General features: G+C 42.5%; 1 protein-coding gene across 1 annotated transcript in view; it reads right to left on the bottom strand.

Annotated features, from left to right (window-relative positions):
- The window catches only part of LOC124788743 (venom carboxylesterase-6-like), a 132,664-nt gene extending 112,930 nt beyond the window's left edge, over nucleotides 1-19,734 (bottom strand). The window contains exons 1-2 of the mRNA XM_047256025.1: nucleotides 19,693-19,734; nucleotides 6,514-6,594 (exon numbers count right to left, since the gene is read on the bottom strand). Coding sequence (XP_047111981.1) covers nucleotides 6,514-6,594; nucleotides 19,693-19,734 — 123 coding nt within the window. The remainder of the gene's footprint in view (nucleotides 1-6,513; nucleotides 6,595-19,692) is intronic.
- Between the last annotated feature and the right edge of the window lie 2,467 nt (nucleotides 19,735-22,201).

Here is a 22,201-nt window from a genome sequence, read left to right as displayed (position 1 = left end):
TTTTTTCAACTTCCTTATAGTGGCTGTTGCTGCTGTTGGTACGGCTGTAATTGTTGCTAGTGCTGTTACTACTGTTAGGGTTGCAGGTTGAATTGCCCCCTCTGTTTATTGATTGGATAGCCACTGAATTGCTATTTATTTATTTAATGGGATAGTAATAATTATGAAAAGGTGGCAATTTTATTTAAGCACCGCTTTTACTCTTTCGATTGTTGCGAGTCAGCGATAGTGCAATGCTGCTCGCTTGGGAGAAGACACATTTTATAAGAATTATTTGGTCCAGGAAACACTTTTGCGATCACGGTTGCGATTTAGACAGTATTCATATAATTGTACTGATTAAAAGTTATCTTTTCCGAAAGACGCAGGTTCGATTAAAGCTGTGTGCACTTTTGTGCGTATGATGAAAATATTCATAACACGTCGCGTAACAAAAAGAAACATGCGAATCACAACCGTGGTCAAACGAAGAAAATATATGATAACATAAATGTTCTTCGCTGTTATTCGGGACAGGCTCAGATTAGACCTTGCAATTTTTAGTTATAGGAAATGACAAGACGTTACACTTGGGAGATATTTGTTTTGAATAAGTTGTATTTACCTTCTCTCTCTCTCCTTTTTACAGCCTTTATACCTTCACATCGATTAAGGAACTTTTCCTTCTCTACCGACCAGTACGAGAACAAAATTCAGACTCAACAAAATGTCTTACATCGAATTATTACCTGCTTAACCCTTAACAATCATATATAGTTTCGTAGTACAAACAATGCTAATTTACTCCGTGCACTAGAAAGTCTTTGATGCACTGAGCACAAAAATAAAAATAATAAAATTATAATTACATTTTTAATATCATGAATACTTCTTTAAATCATGAAAATAAGGTTTGACGTCGTTGTAATATTAATTTTCATCGTTGTAGCACTACATTGCCCCCTTTGGATGTACAGTCACACTTGTTTGACTGGACATCCAAGCAGGCTTATTTTCCTTGTCTGTTCTGTTTAAAGTTCACTGTGTTCTTTCACTTGGAAGCATCTGCTTTGTTTACTTTTAAGTCTCCGGGATTTTGAGTTACGCTCCCCCATTCGGGCAAAGGCCAATGGGAAAAACCCCGGAAAAAAGTCACGGCGGAGCGAGCACATCTTCCATACCCTCTTTTTTTTAATTTTCAACATTTGAATATTCACTTCGTATGACATTTAATAATGGTACAGTTTCGTGATAGTGCTGCTGGTGACGACGGCTGGCGACTTGGTATACTGCAACACCGATGTCTCGCCCCATCAGGTAAGTCTGCGATGGACTGCGATGACGTGGCAGGGTGCGGCAAGGGATGACGGATGATGTCGCTGCAGTATGCTGCCCTCACCGACACGTGTGCTCAGCATCCCAGCATACAGTCACATGAAATTCAAACAGCAGTATCAGTTCCTTAAATTAACATCTAAATTACATCATATTTCACGCACTCTTTCACTCAACAAGAAGAATGTTTTTTTTTTTTTTTTTTTTTTTTTTTTTTGTGAGGTGTTCGACGGTTTGTGAGCTTCTTTATCATGATGCAAGTCCATTCGTCCTTCCGACGTAACTGACTATCTGCAATTAAAGGTACATGTAATTCCGTTCCAACATTGATACAGTTCTGCAACGGGTTTATGATATAGTCAGTAGCAGTTCCCAACACTGTTACGACTCACCACTGTTGCTGACTGATCGATAAAAACACTTGCTTTTGAGTTTTAGTTTGCCTGGAATGTTACGTCCACGCATGTGGTCCCAATAATACTCTGAATACATGGCATTACTAAACATTCGTAGCACAAAATTTGAAAACGAAATCATGGCAACACAACGCACTCATTGAGCGTCCACTTTTGTGTTAAATTCCACTCTTTCGCCAGTGAAATAAAGTTCGTACGCAGAGAGGATAATGTTCACAGGAAGTCCTTGTTCATACGTCATCTGTGACATGTTCACTCCACCACGTAGTCACTTGATCACAGTTATCAAGTCTGACAAGGTAAAGTCCTTGTGCAACCTGTAAGAATGTCTTTACACAGTCTAGTTATATAATGATAAATAACTGAATGATTGTACATATCAAATGAAGTACATAATTGTAGTCATTTACAATATAAAAGCAAATCCTTAGTGATATATTTTCTCGAAAAGGTGCTCCTGGACTTACAAAGAATTGTGCAGTGATGAACACAAGTCTGTATATGTTTGTCTGTGTAATGATCTGTTCAGTCATGGGCAACATCTTGTTCGACCTGGTTTATAGCTCATGCAAGTCCGAGCACTAACTTACGGTGGAAAATTTGTGAAACCTATATGTAACTCGCGTAAACTTTACACATTGTAAGTGTATCCTGTAAACAGTCTGAAAGAAAAAAAGGACATAACCTGCTCACCCTAGTGAGTTCAAAATAGTTAACAATCAACAAAATGAAACGTTTATTTCCTAAAGTCACTATATCCTACTGTTGTGTGAAATATGCAGTTCTGTTCACTGTTCGTAGTTTCACACGCATAAGTTCCTGAAAGTTTACTAAATCTCAACAAGTTTGTATTATGCTTGATTAAATGTCTTAGGATGGAATCATCTTGAAGCAATTCTTCTTCTCCTTGTTGCAGCTCGGTGTCCTCTTCTCCGTCGAAGTGGAGCTGAAATTTTCTTACAACTAATTGGTATTCTGAGAGTCTCTCCCTCCAAGCAGTACTGATGCTTCCAATGTTGTATGTTCCTATTCTCCCACACGCCACATAGCAGTGTGTCCATGAAGTACTTATACACTAGTCCATTAATTAATAATTGTCACTTAGCCTATTCGCACAGTACTTGAGTCTTTGATGTTTGACTTCACCTCATTACGACACAGGTAAAAGGTCATCTACTGTACTTAAGATACATATCTTTTCAAGGCTTTGTGATTGTATAGTCCTTTCTGTCTATTTGAGTTGGGATAGACCAAGAAATAACTATTTTTATGTTGTGTACCTAAGATCACAAATGGTCCTGAATATAACGGAAAGCACTTCCTTATTTTTTTCTTTAATAATGACGACTTCGGATAATTCCTTACTAATACCATATCTCCCACGTTAAATTGTTGAGTATTCTGTAGTCTCCGGTTGTGTGATTCTTGCCGTTTCTGGGCATTCTCGTATAGTGTGACCAATGCTTGTCTAACTTTGTCCTCCCAGTCTTCCGGTTCGGTATTTAGTTTTGGAAGTGGGTTGACCCAACTATTGTCCTCTTTTGTTTTTAATGTGAGTTCTGCTGGAGTAAAACCTGTCGATAAATATGGTATGTAGTTTACAATACTTTCAAATGGCTCTATGTATTCTACCCACTTAGTTTGTTTAGCTGAGCAGTACGTTCTCACAAAGCGATTAAACTCGCGGAACACACGTGCTGTGAGATTATCTTGGGGGTGGAACTTCGAAATGAAAATTGGTTTTATATTATGTTTCTCTAAGAATTTCTTCCAGGTAACGCTCGTAAAATTTGAGGCATTGTCAGAGAGTAACGTTTCTGGCGTTCCGGAATGAGGTATGTAATCATTTTCCAATCGGTTTATTATCGTTCTCGTAGCTGTTGTTTTTGTAGCAAATAACTTTACAAACTTAGTAAAGTTATCTAGCACTGCTACGAGGTATTTGACCCCTCCTCTGGCAGTTGACAGAGGTCTAGCGATGTCAATACTTAAAAGTTCGCGCGAAGCAGTTGGAACAATTGACTGCATTAATGTCTGCGATGATAAAGCACACGGCTTTACGCGCTGGCAAATGTCACATGCTCGCGTCATCCGTAGGATCTTTCTATACATGTTATTAAAATGACAATACATTCTTAGTTTCGCCAGGCACTTCCTTGAACCGAAATGACCCCAAACATTATGTGTATATATTATTAACTTCTGCTCACATTGCTGCGGAATACATACTAGCCAGTTTCGTGAATCCTCATGTCTTCTAAAAAATAACGCATCCTGATGTAACCTGTAATATTTATGCAATTTCGAAGTAGGGTCCGTCCTCAGTTGATCCTTGATCTCGTGCCAAATATTATCTATATCCTGTTTTTGTGCCATATTTTTACACATGTCTAGAAAATATTTACGATTAACATTGTCCGCCATTAGTAAAACTTTAAATTCCGATGCTTGCTCTGTGAGTTCATCAAATTGAGGTAAACCTTGGGGTAGCCTAGACAAAGCATCTGCCACAATATTATTACTTCCTTTGATGTAAATAATCTGGAAATCATACTCCTGCAACGCTAATGTCCATCTTGCCAAACGTGCATGGAGAAGTTTACAGGTCAGCAGGAAACTCAAAGCCTGATGATCACAGTATACCCGAACGTGTCTACCATAAACATAATAATGAAATTTGCGAAACGCTCATACCACTGCCAATGCTTCAAGCTCTGTAGTGGAATATGCGCGTTCACATTCCGGTAATACACGACTTGCGAAAGAAATTATTTTTATTTGCTCGTGTCCGTCTACTGTTTCTGTTTGAAATAAACACGCACCTAACCCAGTACATGAAGCATCTGAGGTTATGCAAAAATCTTTACTGAGATCTGGATGGTGCAAGATTTCAGCACTTAACAAGCAATGCTTGATCGTATCGAAATCATGTGCACACTGGTCAGGCCACACCCGCGGCGCATTCTTTTTCAGAAGCCCCAATAGATGTTCGCTGTTAAGCCATTGATTAGGCACGAACTTTTGGAAAAAGGATACAAGACCCATATATGCCTTTAATTGTCTTTTGTTGGCCGGATATGGACAATTTCTGATAGCCTCGAGTTTCGTACTATCCGGGAAGATTCCTTCTGATGATACTATATGTCCTAGAAACTTTATCTCCGTCTTTCCAAACTTGGACTTCTTAAGGTTAACCGTAACACCAGCAAGTTCAAATTTGTGTAACACCAAGTTAATTAGTTTGATATGTTCGTCCCACGTTGGTGAAGCAATCAATAAATCGTCCACATAGACAGTAACTTGCTCTAACAAATCCGGGCCTAGGACAGCGTCAAGCGCATTAATAAAGACTCTGGCACTGACATTCAGTCCGAATGGCAATACTCTGAATTGATAGCTTCTTCCTCTATAAATAAATGCTGTATATTTCCCAGATCTTGGCGTTAAGACCACCTGCCAGTATGTGGCGCGGAGGTCGAGGCTTGATAGATGCTTTATCCCATGGAACTTCTGTAATAGTTCTTCTAGATTCTCAGGCCGCGTCCTGACAGGTATAATAATTTGATTAATCCGACGAGCGTCGAGAACCAACCTTACGCTTCCATCGGATTTCATTACCGGTAAAAGTGGGTTACTATATGGTGACAAAGAGGTCTCAATAATTCCCCATTGCAGCATTCGTCTAATTTCTTTTGTTACTGCTCCCTTTTCGCGCTGGGTATTGAGTACCTTTGATGACAGTAAATTTCATGGGGAAACACTTGCATGTCGTACACATAACCTTTAATTGGTCCAGGTTTTTTCCAAAATACTTGACGATAATTAGTAAGTGTGTCGAATAATTGCTTTTGTTGCAGACTGTCAAGACCAGAGGATTGTTGTACTTTTTCTACTATTTCAGAGAGGTGGATATTCTCCTCGTCATTCACATCTTCCATGATCGGGAATGTACTGCAATTGAAACTATCTTGAAGCAGCCATAAATGTGCGCGAATCGGTTCTATCTTTAAGATTTGACAATATTTGCCATGCAATTCTTTGGTCTTTACCAAGTCTAACTTGACTCTCGTGTCACCGAAACACATGCTGCATTCACCCTTTGCGAGATCGATTATAGTTTCAGTCTCTCGCAAAATATCTAATCCGAGGAGACAGTTCACGGCGAAATTCTTTACAATAAGGAAGGTGCACTCTTTGGCTCCCATTCCAAAATTAATACAAATCCATGTCTGTTCCAGAACTAGTTGGGCTTTCTGACTAATGGCTCCTGTAACTCGACAATTAGTGACTGGAAAAACCGGAATCTTTCTAATCTTCTTTAAGTGAAGAAAGAACGATTCATTCAGCACAGAAACAGATGCTCCAGTATCTAAAATCACCGTAGTTTGAATACCATAAATATCACAAACTATAGCTGCTTGTACAACTTCCCGTTCAAACAAATTACACTTCTTCCGAAAATCTTGACATAATTCCTCTCGTATATCGACTCCGTCATTATATCTTAACATCTGCATAGTTGAACTGCGTTGCTGAGCTACATCAACAGAATTATTCCTACACACTGCATCTTTTGCGTCGTTCGACCCGATCGCTGCTGATTCTATACGACACACATTCTCATTGTTACTACAGCTGGTTGACTGCACGTTTGGTTGCTCGTTATTGCTAACATCATTCATGCAAGTGCCCCCTAGACACCCTGCGACTGACACACGGGAGCAGAATGTCGTCGCATCTAGTTTGACTGACTGGTACTGGTTGATGGTTGCGGTTCACTTACCTCAATGATCTTGATATTTTGATTCGGTGGTTGCCATGGCAGCGCATTCATATGCTGCTGCATGTTATTTGACATACACTCCTGGAAATGGAAAAAAGAACACATTGACACCGGTGTGTCAGACCCACCATACTTGCTCCGGACACTGCGAGAGGGCTGTACAAGCAATGATCACACGCACGGCACAGTGGACACACCAGGAACCGCGGTGTTGGCCGTCGAATGGCGCTAGCTGCGCAGCATTTGTGCACCGCCGCCGTCAGTGTCAGCCAGTTTGCCGTGGCATACGGAGCTCCATCGCAGTCTTTAACACTGGTAGCATGCCGCGACAGCGTGGACGTGAACCGTATGTGCAGTTGACGGACTTTGAGCGAGGGCGTATAGTGGGCATGCGGGAGGCCGGGTGGACGTACCGCCGAATTGCTCAACACGTGGGGCGTGAGGTCTCCACAGTACACCGATGTTGTCGCCAGTGGTCGGCGGAAGGTGCACGTGCCCGTCGACCTGGGACCGGACCGCAGCGACGCACGGATGCACGCCAAGACCGTAGGATCCTACGCAGTGCCGTAGGGGACCGCACCGCCACTTCCCAGCAAATTAGGGACACTGTTGCTCCTGGGGTATCGGCGAGGACCATTCGCAACCGTCTCCATGAAGCTGGGCTACGGTCCCGCACACCGTTAGGCCGTCTTCCGCTCACGCCCCAACATCGTGCAGCCCGCCTCCAGTGGTGTCGCGACAGGCGTGAATGGAGGGACGAATGGAGACGTGTCGTCTTCAGCGATGAGAGTCGCTTCTGCCTTGGTGCCAATGATGGTCGTATGCGTGTTTGGCGCCGTGCAGGTGAGCGCCACAATCAGGACTGCATACGACCGAGGCACACAGGGCCAACACCCGGCATCATGGTGTGGGGAGCGATCTCCTACACTGGCCGTACACCACTGGTGATCAACGAGGGGACACTGAATAGTGCACGGTACATCCAAACCGTCATCGAACCCATCGTTCTACCATTCCTAGACCGGCAAGGGAACTTGCTGTTCCAACAGGACAATGCACGTCCGCATGTATCCCGTGCCACCCAACGTGCTCTAGAAGCTGTAAGTCAACTACCCTGGCCAGCAAGATCTCCGGATCTGTCCCCCATTGAGCATGTTTGGGACTGGATGAAGCGTCGTCTCACGCGGTCTGCACGTCCAGCACGAACGCTGGTCCAACTGAGGCGCCAGGTGGAAATGGCATGGCAAGCCGTTCCACAGGACTACATCCAGCATCTCTACGATCGTCTCCATGGGAGAATAGCAGCCTGCATTGCTGCGAAAGGTGGATATACACTGTACTAGTGCCGACATTGTGCATGCTCTGTTGCCTGTGTCTATGTGCCTGTGGTTCTGTCAGTGTGATCATGTGATGTATCTGACCCCAGGAATGTGTCAATAAAGTTTCCCCTTCCTGGGACAATGAATTCACGGTGTTCTTATTTCAATTTCCAGGAGTGTATTTGTATTGTACGGGGGTTGTACATGATTGTTGTTGTGATATTGCGGTGACCTAGGCTGGTGCCATTGCTGTTGTGCATTGTTCTGTGTTGACCAGTTATGTGGTGGTTGCATGTTTTGCTGATTATTTGAAAAATTACTGTTATTGTGATTGGCGTTAGCTCTAAAATCTCGTTTCCTTTTCTTTGAAAAGCTTCCGTTATTGTTTTGTCCGCTATTGTTCTGTGGATTATAATTGTGATTCGGTACATTACTGTACTGTCCATTTGTGTTCATATTGTGGTTCTGCCATCCTCAATAACTCGGACTATTCCAATGATTTTGATTCCCATAGTAGATGTTTTTATTACTATTGATCTTGTGGTTTCGTCCATTGCCATTACCATTAGCATTATTCGACGAATTATTCCCATAATGGTGTCTGTCCTCTTCGATAAGCAAATCTAAAGAGTCCAGTACAGATAGAAAATGTTCCACGTTGTCTTCAGGAATGTGAAACAATTTCTCCTTTAGATCACGCGGTAACTTCTCCTTTAATATCTTTAAAACATCACACTCGGGAATTGGTGTGGATAAATATTTCACTTTGTCCAGGTACTTTTCGAAATATTTCCGCAAAGTACCGCCTTTTCTATTAAATGGCTCAGGACTATAAACTTCTTTTCTTAATCGTTCTTGTACCCCACGCGACCAATACTTGTTTAGAAAAGCTTGTTCAAATTCATCGAAGGAGCTTCATTGTTCAGCTTTCTGTGTCGCGAACAACGCTGGCTCACCTTGAATATGGGTAATGGTAAAGACAATTTTCTCCCTTTCGTTCCAACTTTTTGGCATTATTCCGCGGATCCCTTTGATAAACACAATTGGATGGGGTCCGTTCTTATCATTGGTAAACTTCTGAAACTGGGAATTCTTCACTAAAGCATCCTGAGTCACCAATAATTGTGTATGGTCCTGATAAACGGATGTTACTCCACGTGTTGGATTGAAATTATTGCCCGTCTGCCTACTTTCAGTTAAAGGCGTTTCACAATGATCAGGGTGTGTTTCTGTGATACTAACACACTCCAGTGAACTGTTATGAGATGTTTGCATACGTGTTTCATTAAGCACTTTCTGCACGTTTTGTAATTCAGTCTGGAGTTCATGAATCCATATGTTGTTTTCATGTATCAGTTGTGTTCCTGCTCGTTGTAACATCACAGGTAGTTCCTTCTGTATAACAGTACTAATTTGTTTGTCTTTGTCATTTAGCCATGTGTTGAATGTGATCACAACCCATTCTTCTTGTTCTTTGCATTTTTGTTCTATTACGTTTTGATTATCAACCGTAAGGTTTTCTATACGTGTACTTATGTTGCGTATTTCTGCTTCCAAAGAAGTTTGTGTTTGTTGTAATTTGTCCACTTCCTGGGTTACTTACTTTACATTCTGTGGTAAGTCATGGTATGTTTGTTGCATACTTGAAATGTTGTTCTGTATAGCAGACAACTGGGCATCTATTTGCTGTCGCAGCTGGCGATCGTGTTCTTTTAACCGGTTTTCAAGCTTTTGATCTATCTCTTTTGAGAACTGTGAAATGCTTAACTGCGTACGCTCGTCTAATTGACTGATGCGTTCATCCAAGGTCCTAATACGTTCATCTACTCTGCTAATACGTTTATCTAAATTATTATTAATTTCAGTTGCACGCTGTATCTGTGATTGCTTCTGTATTTTAAACATTTGTTCCATTTTCATCATTAAGAGAGGAAATGGATCCATTACTGTTTGTGTTGGCTCTACCGGTGGTAAATCGACTGTAACTGGTGTTTCTTGTGGTTCTGCTTCAGTATGCACTTGAACTACCGTCTGTATTCTGCCTGAGTGTTCTACAGCAGATGGATCACTGACTTTAATATTAGTGTCCTGTTCTATATCCTTTGTCTGATCTCAAAAAATATTATCAAGTTCTACATCACTAGTTATTCCTTCCTCCTCTGAATGTTCTACAGTTACTTCCTGCCGTGTAGCTTTTCTTACACGTCGCACTGTTTTCACCATGTTTGCAAATGTTTGGGTGCAAATCTAATCGGGAAAACGTCACACGTAACACGTCAATTATTCCGTCACACAAAACATAAAAATAATTACTACACTGCACCAGATTGGAATCAGTACTATAAATGTTCACTTTCGTTTGATTAAAATTCAGTTCCAATCTCGTTCAGTTAACCTCTACTGAAAAAACCTTGATGCTGTATTTTACGATCCTTCTCGCAGTTATTTAAATATAATTGTTTGTTTTATTTATTTTTTTAATTTTTTAGTAAGATACAGCACCAGGTTGAAGAAAGATATTGTGCCTACCTTATGCAGTGCTTCGTTCTGCTACCGTTGGGATGGAATGGTACAGCAAAAATATCGTGCTTAGGGTCGCCGTAGATTTCCGTTAATTACAGCATGAAACAAATAGAAAAAACACACATTAGCACACACATATAAGCTAGTCCTGTCAATAGGATGCCACTGAATTGCCCCCTCTGTTTATTGATTGGATAGCTACTGAATTGCTATTTATTTATTTAATGGGATAATAATAATTATTAAAAGGTGGAAATTTTATTTAAGCACCACTTTTACTCTTTCGATTGTTGCGAGTCAGCGATAGTGCAATGCTGCTCGCTTGGGAGAAGACACATTTTATAAGAATTATTTGGTCCAGGAAACACTTTTGCGATCACGGTTGCGATTTAGACAGTATTCATATAATTGTACTGATTAAAAGTTATCGTTTCCGAAAGACGCAGGTTCGATTAAAGCTGTGTGCACTTTTGTGCGTATGATGAAAATATTCATAACACGTCGCGTAACAAAAAGAAACATGCGAATCACAATCGTGGTCAAACGAAGAAAATATATGATAACATAAATGTTCTTCGCTGTTATTCGGGACAGGCTCAGATTAGACCTTGCAATTTTTAGTTATAGGAAATGACAAGACGTTACACTTGGGAGATATTTGTTTTGAATAAATTGTATTTACCTTCTCTCTCTCTCCTTTTTACAGCCTTTATACCTTCACATCGATTAAGGAACTTTTCCTTCTCTACCGACCAGTACGAGAACAAAATTCAGACTCAACAAAATGTCTTACATCGAATTATTACCTGCTTAACCCTTAACAATCATATATAGTTTCGTAGTACAAACAATGCAAATTTACTCCGTGCACTAGAAAGTCTTTGATGCACTGAACACAAAAATGAAAATAATAAAATTATAATTACATTTTTAATATCATGAATACTTCTTTAAATCATGAAAATAAGGTTTGACATCGTCGTAATATTAATTTTCATCGTTGTAGCACTACAAGGTGTTGTTAGTGCTCACACTGAAGTATCCAGTGTTTCTATTGCTCTGGATGGGAGATTGGTTGTTCTTCTGGCTCCAAGAAAGAATATTCCTTTGTGTGGAACTGTTACCCTTGTAATCGCTGTGGATAGAGTTGCCTGTTTGTGGAATTACAGTTTCCCGAGGCCAATTTGTCTCTAAGATGGAATGAGGGGTTTAACCATTGTTCACTCTACTCTACTTTCCACAAAATGCAAATTCACGGACGAGAAAAGGCAGACGACAGGTGGAGGCTTGTTGGGCTATTATCGAGTGTTGTGAGACTTTATGCAGCGGTCCAAATTGCTCTGTGATTCGAGTTGAACTGTTTATAAAAATATTCTGCATTACCAAGTGTCGACTGGGCGACCTAGTTATGACACAGTGGAAATCGAAACATGGTGCTGAAAATGTTTTGCGTGTGTCCACTTCTAATCTCAGCAGTTAAAAAATACTTGCAATATAGTAGCCATTATTGAATAAGCTGTTTCTTTTCACTCTACAGTGTTGGGACAGTTTCTACTATAATGAGTTAAATATCAGTTCTAAGTTCATGTAGGACGCTTACGAAGAGTCGTTGTTGTGGAAAAATAAAAAAAAGCTTATTATCCTCAAGGAGATTAGGCACTCGCTTCGAAAAACTTGTACCATTAAAATTATACCAATGATACAACATCTTAGTATGAATAATAATAGTAATAACTAGTCACAGTGGTCTTGGGTTAACGACTTCGGTTACCAATAAAAACGTCCAAGCTCAGTCCAAGAAACTGGTTAGATTTGGAATAAAAATCATTAAGTATCACGGCAGAAAATTTCGGGTGTAAATTCTACGAACGACCTAGTCAAAAGAGAAACGAGATGGAGATAGCAGACAGGTGTTCACGGCAACTACTTGCCCTTCGTTTAACGTTGAATGTAAACTTAAATGCGGAACCCCTCCTTGGAAAAATTTGTGAATGATTGTGCTGATAAACCCCTTACGCTATTTGATTTTCAAACAGCTGAGCAAAACTGAACGTGCACAGACATTTCTCTCTTTACTTATTCAGATCATCAATAAACTGACACACAATATTTTTAGCACAACGCAATATGACTTTCAATAATCCCTAAAAAAGAATGGCCCTGACCTACAATAAACTATACCTTTCATGAATCACTTACGTCACAAAAATCTTCGTTACTCGAACTACTGCAATACAGCGAGCGCCAATACTGCCACCTAAATAAAAGATTCTAACTACTGAAGTCACTAACTACTGATAGGCATAGTTAGCAAATGAAAGATTTTGATAGAGAACAAACAATGTATTTACCTTAATAGTGTTCAAAAGTCATAATATATATGTCAGTTACTGCCTCTGATGGACACACGTCCAGATCATCCGCTCTCAAAACTCCGCCATCTCTCTCCCTACATCCACCACTGCTGGCGGCTCACCTCCAACTGCGCAACGCTATGCGCTGTTCACATCCAACTGCCCAACACTACAATAGCGAATATTTCAACAATGCCAACCAGCCACGGACGGCACACAGCACAGCCAGTGATTTTTCATACAGAGCGCTATGTGACGTTACCAACATAAAAACCTAAACAGCCTACTTAAAAATGCTAGGAAGGGTTTTCTGAAGATATTTGTATGGAGTGTAGACTTGTCCGGAATTGTTACATGGATGATAAGCGGGTCACACAAAAAGAGATTAGAAGCTTCTGAAGTGTAGTGCTACTGACATGCTAGATGGTTAGATCGAATATCTATGAGAAGATATTGACATGAACGGGAGAAAAAGGAATTCGTGACACAATTTTGCTAAGAGAAAGGAGAACATTTACTAAGACACCAAGGATTCGTCAATTTGGCAATGAAAGGAAGTTTCGGAGGGGGGGGGAGGGGAAGTAAAAATTGTGGAGGAAGAGCGAGGTTTGAAGACAGTAACCAGGTTCAAACGGATGTATATTGTTATAGTTACTCAAAGATGAAGAAGCTTACATAGGATAGACTAGCGTGAAAAGCTGCATCAAGGCATTCTGGGAACATACTGATACATTTTGTGTTTTAAATTTAAATGTTGTACAGAATTATATGCTTTTAAAACGTTGGAGACAAATTGCGGGGTGCGAGACTATATAAACAGTGGAAAATCGGTATGGGGGGGGGGGGGGGCTGTCTTGATCGGACTGTCAATATGATCATACTGTATGAAAGTGGTCAGAGTTGATCAGTCTCTGAAAAGTTACTACTAAAACATGTTTTCCTTTCCAGAAGAATTCAGAAAAACTGTGCAGATATAAAACAGATACAGCGCAAAAGCAATAATATACACTCCTGGAAATTGAAATAAGAACACCGTGAATTCATTGTCCCAGGAAGGGGAAACTTTATTGACACATTCCTGGGGTCAGATACATCACATGATCACACTGACAGAACCACAGGCACATAGACACAGGCAACAGAGCATGCACAATGTCGGCACTAGTACAGTGTATATCCACCTTTCGCAGCAATGCAGGCTGCTATTCTCCCATGGAGACGATCGTAGAGATGCTGGATGTAGTCCTGTGGAACGGCTTGCCATGCCATTTCCACCTGGCGCCTCAGTTGGACCAGCGTTCGTGCTGGACGTGCAGACCGCGTGAGACGACGCTTCATCCAGTCCCAAACATGCTCAATGGGGGACAGATCCGGAGATCTTGCTGGCCAGGGTAGTTGACTTACAGCTTCTAGAGCACGTTGGGTGGCACGGGATACATGCGGACGTGCATTGTCCTGTTGGAACAGCAAGTTCCCTTGCCGGTCTAGGAATGGTAGAACGATGGATTCGATGACGGTTTGGATGTACCGTGCACTATTCAGTGTCCCCTCGTTGATCACCAGTGGTGTACGGCCAGTGTAGGAGATCGCTCCCCACACCATGATGCCGGGTGTTGGCCCTGTGTGCCTCGGTCGTATGCAGTCCTGATTGTGGCGCTCACCTGCACGGCGCCAAACACGCATACGACCATCATTGGCACCAAGGCAGAAGCGACTCTCATCGCTGAAGACGACACGTCTCCATTCGTCCCTCCATTCACGCCTGTCGCGACACCACTGGAGGCGGGCTGCACGATGTTGGGGCGTGAGCGGAAGACGGCCTAACGGTGTGCGGGACCGTAGCCCAGCTTCATGGAGACGGTTGCGAATGGTCCTCGCCGATACCCCAGGAGCAACAGTGTCCCTAATTTGCTGGGAAGTGGCGGTGCGGTCCCCTACGGCACTGCGTAGGATCCTACGGTCTTGGCGTGCATCCGTGCGTCGCTGCGGTCCGGTCCCAGGTCGACGGGCACGTGCACCTTCCGCCGACCACTGGCGACAACATCGGTGTACTGTGGAGACCTCACGCCCCACGTGTTGAGCAATTCGGCGGTACGTCCACCCGGCCTCCCGCATGCCCACTATACGCCCTCGCTCAAAGTCCGTCAACTGCACATACGGTTCACGTCCACGCTGTCGCGGCATGCTACCAGTGTTAAAGACTGCGATGGAGCTCCGTATGCCACGGCAAACTGGCTGACACTGACGGCGGCGGTGCACAAATGCTGCGCAGCTAGCGCCATTCGACGGCCAACACCGCGGTTCCTGGTGTGTCCACTGTGCCGTGCGTGTGATCATTGCTTGTACAGCCCTCTCGCAGTGTCCGGAGCAAGTATGGTGGGTCTGACACACCGGTGTCAATGTGTTCTTTTTTCCATTTCCAGGAGTGTAGATTGTGTCACTCATTAGTAGCGTCGTGATGTAATCTTGTAGTTGTCAAATAAACTAACCACTGTGTCATCCGGTATCTCTCAGAAAGTACTTTAAATCCAGAATGTATTTTCAAGTAAATCAAAATGTTGCACTAAAATCTCATTAGCAGTACCAGTATATGTTCTAAGTATGTAAGCCTTATAGTCGTTACGTAATCGTGCAACTAACAAGCAAGAATGTACACACAATAGCACTGTGTCGTCTGTTCACTATAACAATGTAGAAACTGCAAAACGTTGAGCCTGATAAAGGGTAACTAACTCTGTTTCCCAAACATTCTTTTCTTTAATGACAATTTTGCTTCTCAGACAAGCTGCCAGAAGGTGAGTAATTAGCATACGTACCTGGTAGGAACACAAGCAAGTGTTACCAGCACTGAAGAAGCTTCAAGTAAGAAGTTAAATTTACGTAAAAATCTCATACTAAAAACCAACTGTGTGCAACAGCTGTTGTTTACTGTTGTTAAGTTCACGTTACTTATCGAGTGATACGCTCCATTTAGTACGGTCATTTAAAACAATGTTTAACAAATAAAAACAAGTAGACTTTCAGTTCTAAATCCTGCAAAAACTGTAATCAATTAGCGTTAACATTGTAAAAAAGTAAACAGTGTGGGTACTTGCAGAAAATATATTACTAAGATTGCTAAGATTGTTTCAGTGTAATGTTGGCCTGGTATTTTCTACAGCACCAGTTAGCTTTTATCGACGTTCCTGAAGGCACATTTTGCACGGATTACTTTAAGGACATTTACTTGACGACAGTCAGTTGGACCCTTAAAAATGTGAGCCAACTTGCTTAATGCGAGGCAGAAAGTGGGTTGAAGTGTTTAACTGAATATTTTCGTAAAGTCTATGCGTGTGTTTTACCAGGTTGGGCAGAAGTATTAGCTACAGGCGACCGCCGACAGCCCCAGTGGCAGGTAGTAACAAACTAAATAATAGTAACCGTGGTATGTCAACGTGGAAGAAATGCTGGAGAATTTATTGACTGATCTAAGCAGCCGTGGGGAGAGCATACTTACAAGTTGCGACGAGCTCTGCGATCTGCGAAGAGCAGGAGAGGCGTGGATGGAACAGTGTGAGCCAAGATTAATGCGGTCGAAACTAACTACCTCAACAAGGAGAACGGCAAACTCATGCTTCCAAACTGCTGACAGAAGAATGGAAGATGTGATTGAGGGCCTGCTATGACGTTCCGTTGCCTTCAGGAAAGGTAAAGGTACCAGAGAGGCAGTTCTGACGTTACACTTGACAATGGAGGGAAGACTTACGAAAGGGCACATTTGCCGATTGCACAAGATGTTCGAAATGCTCAGAAAAATATCCATACACTTTAGGGAAAATGGGAAATGTACGAGGGGCGTTCAATAAGTAATTCAACATCTTTTTCTCGGCCAATTTCGGTTGAAAAAATGTGAATTTTGCTGTGGAACATCGTGAAATATTCTGCTTCATTCCCTACATTTCCATGAAGTTCCGATAGATGGCGGCGCTATAGATAGCTTTCAAAATGGCGTCTATAACGGAGGTGCGATCCAAGGAGAAGGCTGTTATTGAGTTTTATTTGGTGGAAAACCAGAGCATCGTAGATGTTCGTAGACGTTTGCAGAATGAGGAGTGGCAGTGAACAAAAGCACGGTGAGTCGTTGGGCGAGGCGTCTGCCACCATCGCAACGAGGTCGCGCAAACCTACCCGATCTCTCGAGTGCCGGCCGGCCCCACACAGCTGTGATCCTGCAATGTTGGATCGTGCGGCCACTCTCATTCGAGGTTATCGAGGGACCACAATCAAGTATCTCGCTGCACAATTGGACGTATCTATTGGCAGTGGTGACACACTCTTCCACCAGTTGGGATATTCAAAGGCGTGTGGCAGCTAGGTTCCCCGCCGCCTAACAGAAAACCATAAAGGGCAACGAAGGACAATCTGTGCAGAGTTGCTTGCACCTAACGAGGCTGATCGTGACAATGTTTTTTCGGACATTGTCACAGGCGATGAAATATGGTCGAACAGTAACAAATACGGCAATCCATGGAGTGGCGCCACATCACCTCTCCTCCGAAGAAAATGATTAAAGCCGCACCCTCAGTCGGTAAACTCAAGGCGACGGTCTTCTGGGACTCTGAAGAGATTATTATGTTCGATGTCCTCCCTCATGGTGTAACGTACAACTGTGAAGTATATTACGCTACCCTCAGGAAACTGAAAAAACGACTCCAGCGTGTTCGTCGCCACAAGAACACGAGCGAACTTCTCTTTCTCCACGATAATGCAAGGCCTCACACGTCTGCCTACAAGACAGGAGCTCACAAAACTTCATTGGACCACCGTTCCTCATCCACCTTACAGTCAGGATCTCACACCGTCCATCCATTTGGTCCAATGAAGGACGTATTCGGCAGGAAGCAGTACGTGGATGGTGGGGAGGTTATGGATGCAGCAGACGTTGACTCCGACGTCGACCAGTGGAGTGGTACCATGCGTGCATATAGGCCCTTAATGTAAGATGGAGTAAGGCCGTCGCATTCAACGGACATTATGTTGGAAAATAAGTTTTAGTAGCCAAAAGAGTGGGACTACGTAACATGGTGTACAGGTATCCTGAATAAAACCATCCTGCTTTCATAAAAAAGTGTGTTGCATTACATACTGAACGCCGCTTGTACATCATGTATAAGGAACAGAAGGGAGCAGTAATACTGGAAAGCCAAGAGGGAAATATTAGTACTCGGATTAAAAGTGCGTGACACAATGATGAGAACTTTCTTTTCTACTCTTTAGCCTGTAAATCGAAGCAGCTACGAAGGAAATAACAGAATTAAATTTGTTGAAATGAAAGAATTAAAATTCAGGGTGAAAAGGTATCAATGGTAACATTCTCTTACGACATAGCGGTCTTCAGTGGAAGTGTGGAAGATTTGCTGGACATGATGAAAGAAATGAGCAATTTCGTTAGTATAAAGTACAAACGGTGAGTGAACCAAAGAAAGACAAGTAATGAGAGGTACAGATATTAAAGGGGAAACATCAAAATGCCAAATAGATATAAAATCATTAGCACAGCTGGAGGAGTTTCATTTTTAATAAAAAACATCAAAATCGGTGACCACATAGAATATGAGGGAAAGGAATTCTGATGGAATTAAACTAACACACGATGGACGAAGTCTTGAGGTCATAAGAAGCTGTCTAACACTAAAAAAACACGCAATTTCTCGTTAAATGAAATGTAGTAATACCAAATGCAGCTCTTCATTAGAGGAATAAGTTTCTGATAAATTACGTATGGAGTACAGCGTAATTTGAATCATGGACTTCGGGAGGTCCGGAGAAAGGAATCGTAGCGTTTGACATGTGGCGCCGCAGAAGGGTGCTGAAAATTAAGGGAACTGAGACGATAAGAAAAGAAGAGGTTGTTCACAGACTGAAAAGAAATGAGAAGGTTCTCTGCAGACTGACAAGTTGATAAATGAGGAGGTTCTCTGCAGAATCGGAGAAGAAAAGAATATACTAAATCACCAACTTGAAGAAGGGGAAGGGTGGTTGAGGAAGTTTGGTGTAGGTGATGTTCTGAGGTGAGCGATTGGTACTAGAGAGTCTTTGTTGGTTGCATGAAAGAAGTCAGAAGACTAACGACGAAAAGATGATCTTAAACTGAGTAGTTTGAGGTAAGGAAATGATGGTCAGAAAATAAATTTTTAGCTGCTTATCGACACAAACAACTTACACCTTACAGTAACATCTGAAGCTCTCAGGAACTACAACGTGTATATTACAACGTGCTGTGATAACAGAACAGTACTCTGGGTTCAAAATCATTTGGCACCATTGCTGATACTTGTGGTTAATGATGATGTATTTGCTGCTCCAGCAATCATTTCTACCCTGTGTTTTCCTGTTTTCCGAAGAGTTCATTTCATGGGCGCGTTGATGGGTGCTGATTGATGAGTTTTCTCCCATATAAAGCAAACTCGTCTCCTGAAGTTATATTGCGAGAACAATACTTCGTTGAGAAACTGGGCAGTCTTACCCATAGTGACATTCTTGTGACTATGATGACGCCTTCTGCCAAGCACTTCACTGTACATTCGTCCAGCTTTCAGAAAACTACATAGCAATGGACCAGGTACTAAATGTATCTGTAAAAGTTCCTGTAACGAGTAACATTCACGTCTGTCAATCAGGAACTGGACTGGAATACTTGTGCGTACTTTCGAGGAGAAATATTTCAGTGAAATCTGGGGCTCTTTCTGGGAAGCCAACTAATAGGAAATACAAAACGTGGTGGTGGTTACAGACAAATCTGCAGCTTAGACCGAGCTCTAGGTTAGTGGAAGTGGAATAGTTTGGTTGTGAATTTGCAGCCAGCGAATGTGATACAAAAAAAAAAAAAAAAATGGTTCGGTGACAGGTTGATCTGTAGCTTAGCCCGAACCCAAGGTTGGGTTGGATTGTGACAGTTTTGCTGTGAGATGGCGAAACAAACGAATGTGAAAGCCAAAACATACCTGAAGTGTCTTGGGCTCCGCAGAAATGTCAACAATTTCCATATTCGCAAAAGTTTCACTCCATACAACTGTCACAAATAGTCGCAGACCGTCAGAAACATTGTTTCTGAATTTGGAGTTGAAGCATTTGCAAAGATTCTAGATATCTAGGCATACATACTGCAGCCGTAAATAGCGATAAATTCTATCATAGATACACAGACTATCGTGATTGCTTTCTAAGGTAGCGTCACTAACGTCGAGGCTGCAGGACATTGTTCGTTATAAAACATAAGGCATTAACAAACACGCATCAGATATACGTTGCTCGATCAAGACCTAGTACAGCCCGAAAAATCCGTCTCTGGCGTGCCACAGGGGAGTGTTATGGGACCATTGCTTTTCACAATATATATAAATGACTTAGTAGATAGTGTCGGAAGTTCCATGCGGCTTTTCGCGGATGATGCTGTAGTATACAGAGAAGTTGCTGCATTAGAAAATTGTAGCGAAATACAGGAAGATCTGCAGCGGATAGGCACTTGGTGCAGGGAGTGGCAACTGACCCTTAACATAGACAAATGTAATGTATTGCGAATACATAGAAAGAAGGATCCTTTATTGTATGATTATATGATAGCGGAACAAACACTGGTAGCAGTTACTTCTGTAAAATATCTGGGAGTATGCGTACGGAACGATTTGAAGTGGAATGATCATATAAAACTAATTGTTGGTAAGGCGGGTACCAGGTTGAGATTCATTGGGAGAGTGCTTAGAAAATGTAGTCCATCAGCAAAGGAGGTGGCTTACAAAACACTCGTTCGACCTATACTTGAGTATTGCTCATCAGTGTGGGATCCGTACCAGGTCGGGTTGACGGAGGAGATAGAGAAGATCCAAAGAAGAGCGGCGCGTTTCGTCACTGGGTTATTTGGTAACCGTGATAGCGTTACGGAGATGTTTAATAAACTCAAGTGGCAGACTCTGCAAGAGAGGCGCTCTGCATCGCGGTGTAGCTTGCTCGCCAGGTTTCGAGAGGGTGCGTTTCTGGATGGGGTATCGAATATATTGCTTCCCCCTACTTATACTTCCCGAGGAGATCACGAATGTAAAATTAGAGAGATTAGAGCGCGCACGGAGGCTTTCAGACAGTCGTTCTTCCCGCGAACCATACGCGACTGGAACAGGAAAGGGAGGTAATGACAGTGGCACGTAAAGTGCCCTCCGCCACACACCGTTGGGTGGCTTGCGGAGTATCAATGTAGATGTAGTAGATGTAGAGTACTGATTTCTGTCCTCGAAATACTCAGTTTAGGATCCTCTTCTGTTTGAATAAGTACAGTGGAACTTCGTTTGTCCGATCCTCATTATCTTGATCTTTATTTTTTAATTTTTTAGCACCTCACCACGCACAGATCCCGACAAGGTGTCAGTTTACAAGTCGACATCAAGTGGCACAGTGCTGTATTGGCGCGGTTGTTGCGATTGTTGCGATTGTATAATGACATAAAAGAAAAGGAACGTGGTCGCGCCCATGGACAAAAACTTAGTTCACTGCATAGGATTGGCAAAAGAGAACGTTGAGAAACATTTCTGCTGACTTTGGTGCACAAGCTTTTGCAAAGATTCAAGGGTGCTCAGAAACAGGTGCTACGGACGTACATGGGTGGCTGCGAAATACACAGATTATTGCCATAGTTCGGCGTCAGACAATGACCATAGCGATGGATTATACAGCGCTTACACGCAAAGCGGAAAAAGTGCGCTGAACAATCGCGACGGACGGTCATTGAAGAGGATTGTGACGAAAAGTAAGAGGAAGACAGTTGTAAAGGTGATCGCAGAAAGGAGCTTCATAAGCAGGAACTTGCAAGGCAAGTCGTATTTCCAAAACCACACAAGAGTGAAGCAAATGAACGTAACGGGGTAACGTAGTACCTAAGCCATAAACCCTGCACTATGATGCAATGCAATGCAAGAATCTCATTTTATAGAATGATCCTCGTTTCACACTGTTTTCAACGTGTGCCCGAGTTTACTTTCCAAGAACGAAACAAGGCGGGGACTCACTGGTGACTTGGTCACCCATTTCGTGGTATTCTTAGGGCCCATAGTTATTCTGCAAGGTATCATTATAGCCAAAGATTATGTCACCATTCTGGCTTCTCAAATGCCTCGCATGGTGCAATGTTTGTTACCGAATGGTGATGCTGTGTTCGAAGACGACAAGGTCCCTGTTCACAAAGCTAGCATCGTCCAGGACTAGTTTTGTGACCACGAGGATGAATAATTGTATCTCCTCTGGCCGTCAAGGTCAAGGTCACCAGAGCATAGTGTTATTGAGCCTTGGTGGTCTGGTTTCGAGAGAAGGGTGTATGCCGGCCGCTGTGGCCGAGCGGTTCTAGGCGCTTCAGTCTGGAACCGCGCTGCTGCTACGGTCTCAGGTTCGAATCCTGCCTCGGGCATGGATGTGTGTGATGTCCTTAGGTTAGTTAGGTTTAAGTAGTTCTAAGTTCTAGGGGACTGA

Source organism: Schistocerca piceifrons, chromosome 3, assembly GCF_021461385.2.
Source record: "Schistocerca piceifrons isolate TAMUIC-IGC-003096 chromosome 3, iqSchPice1.1, whole genome shotgun sequence".
Taxonomy (NCBI): Eukaryota; Metazoa; Arthropoda; class Insecta; order Orthoptera; family Acrididae; genus Schistocerca; species Schistocerca piceifrons.
Note: the sequence above shows the minus strand (reverse complement) of the source record. Positions and strands in the feature narration are given on the sequence as shown.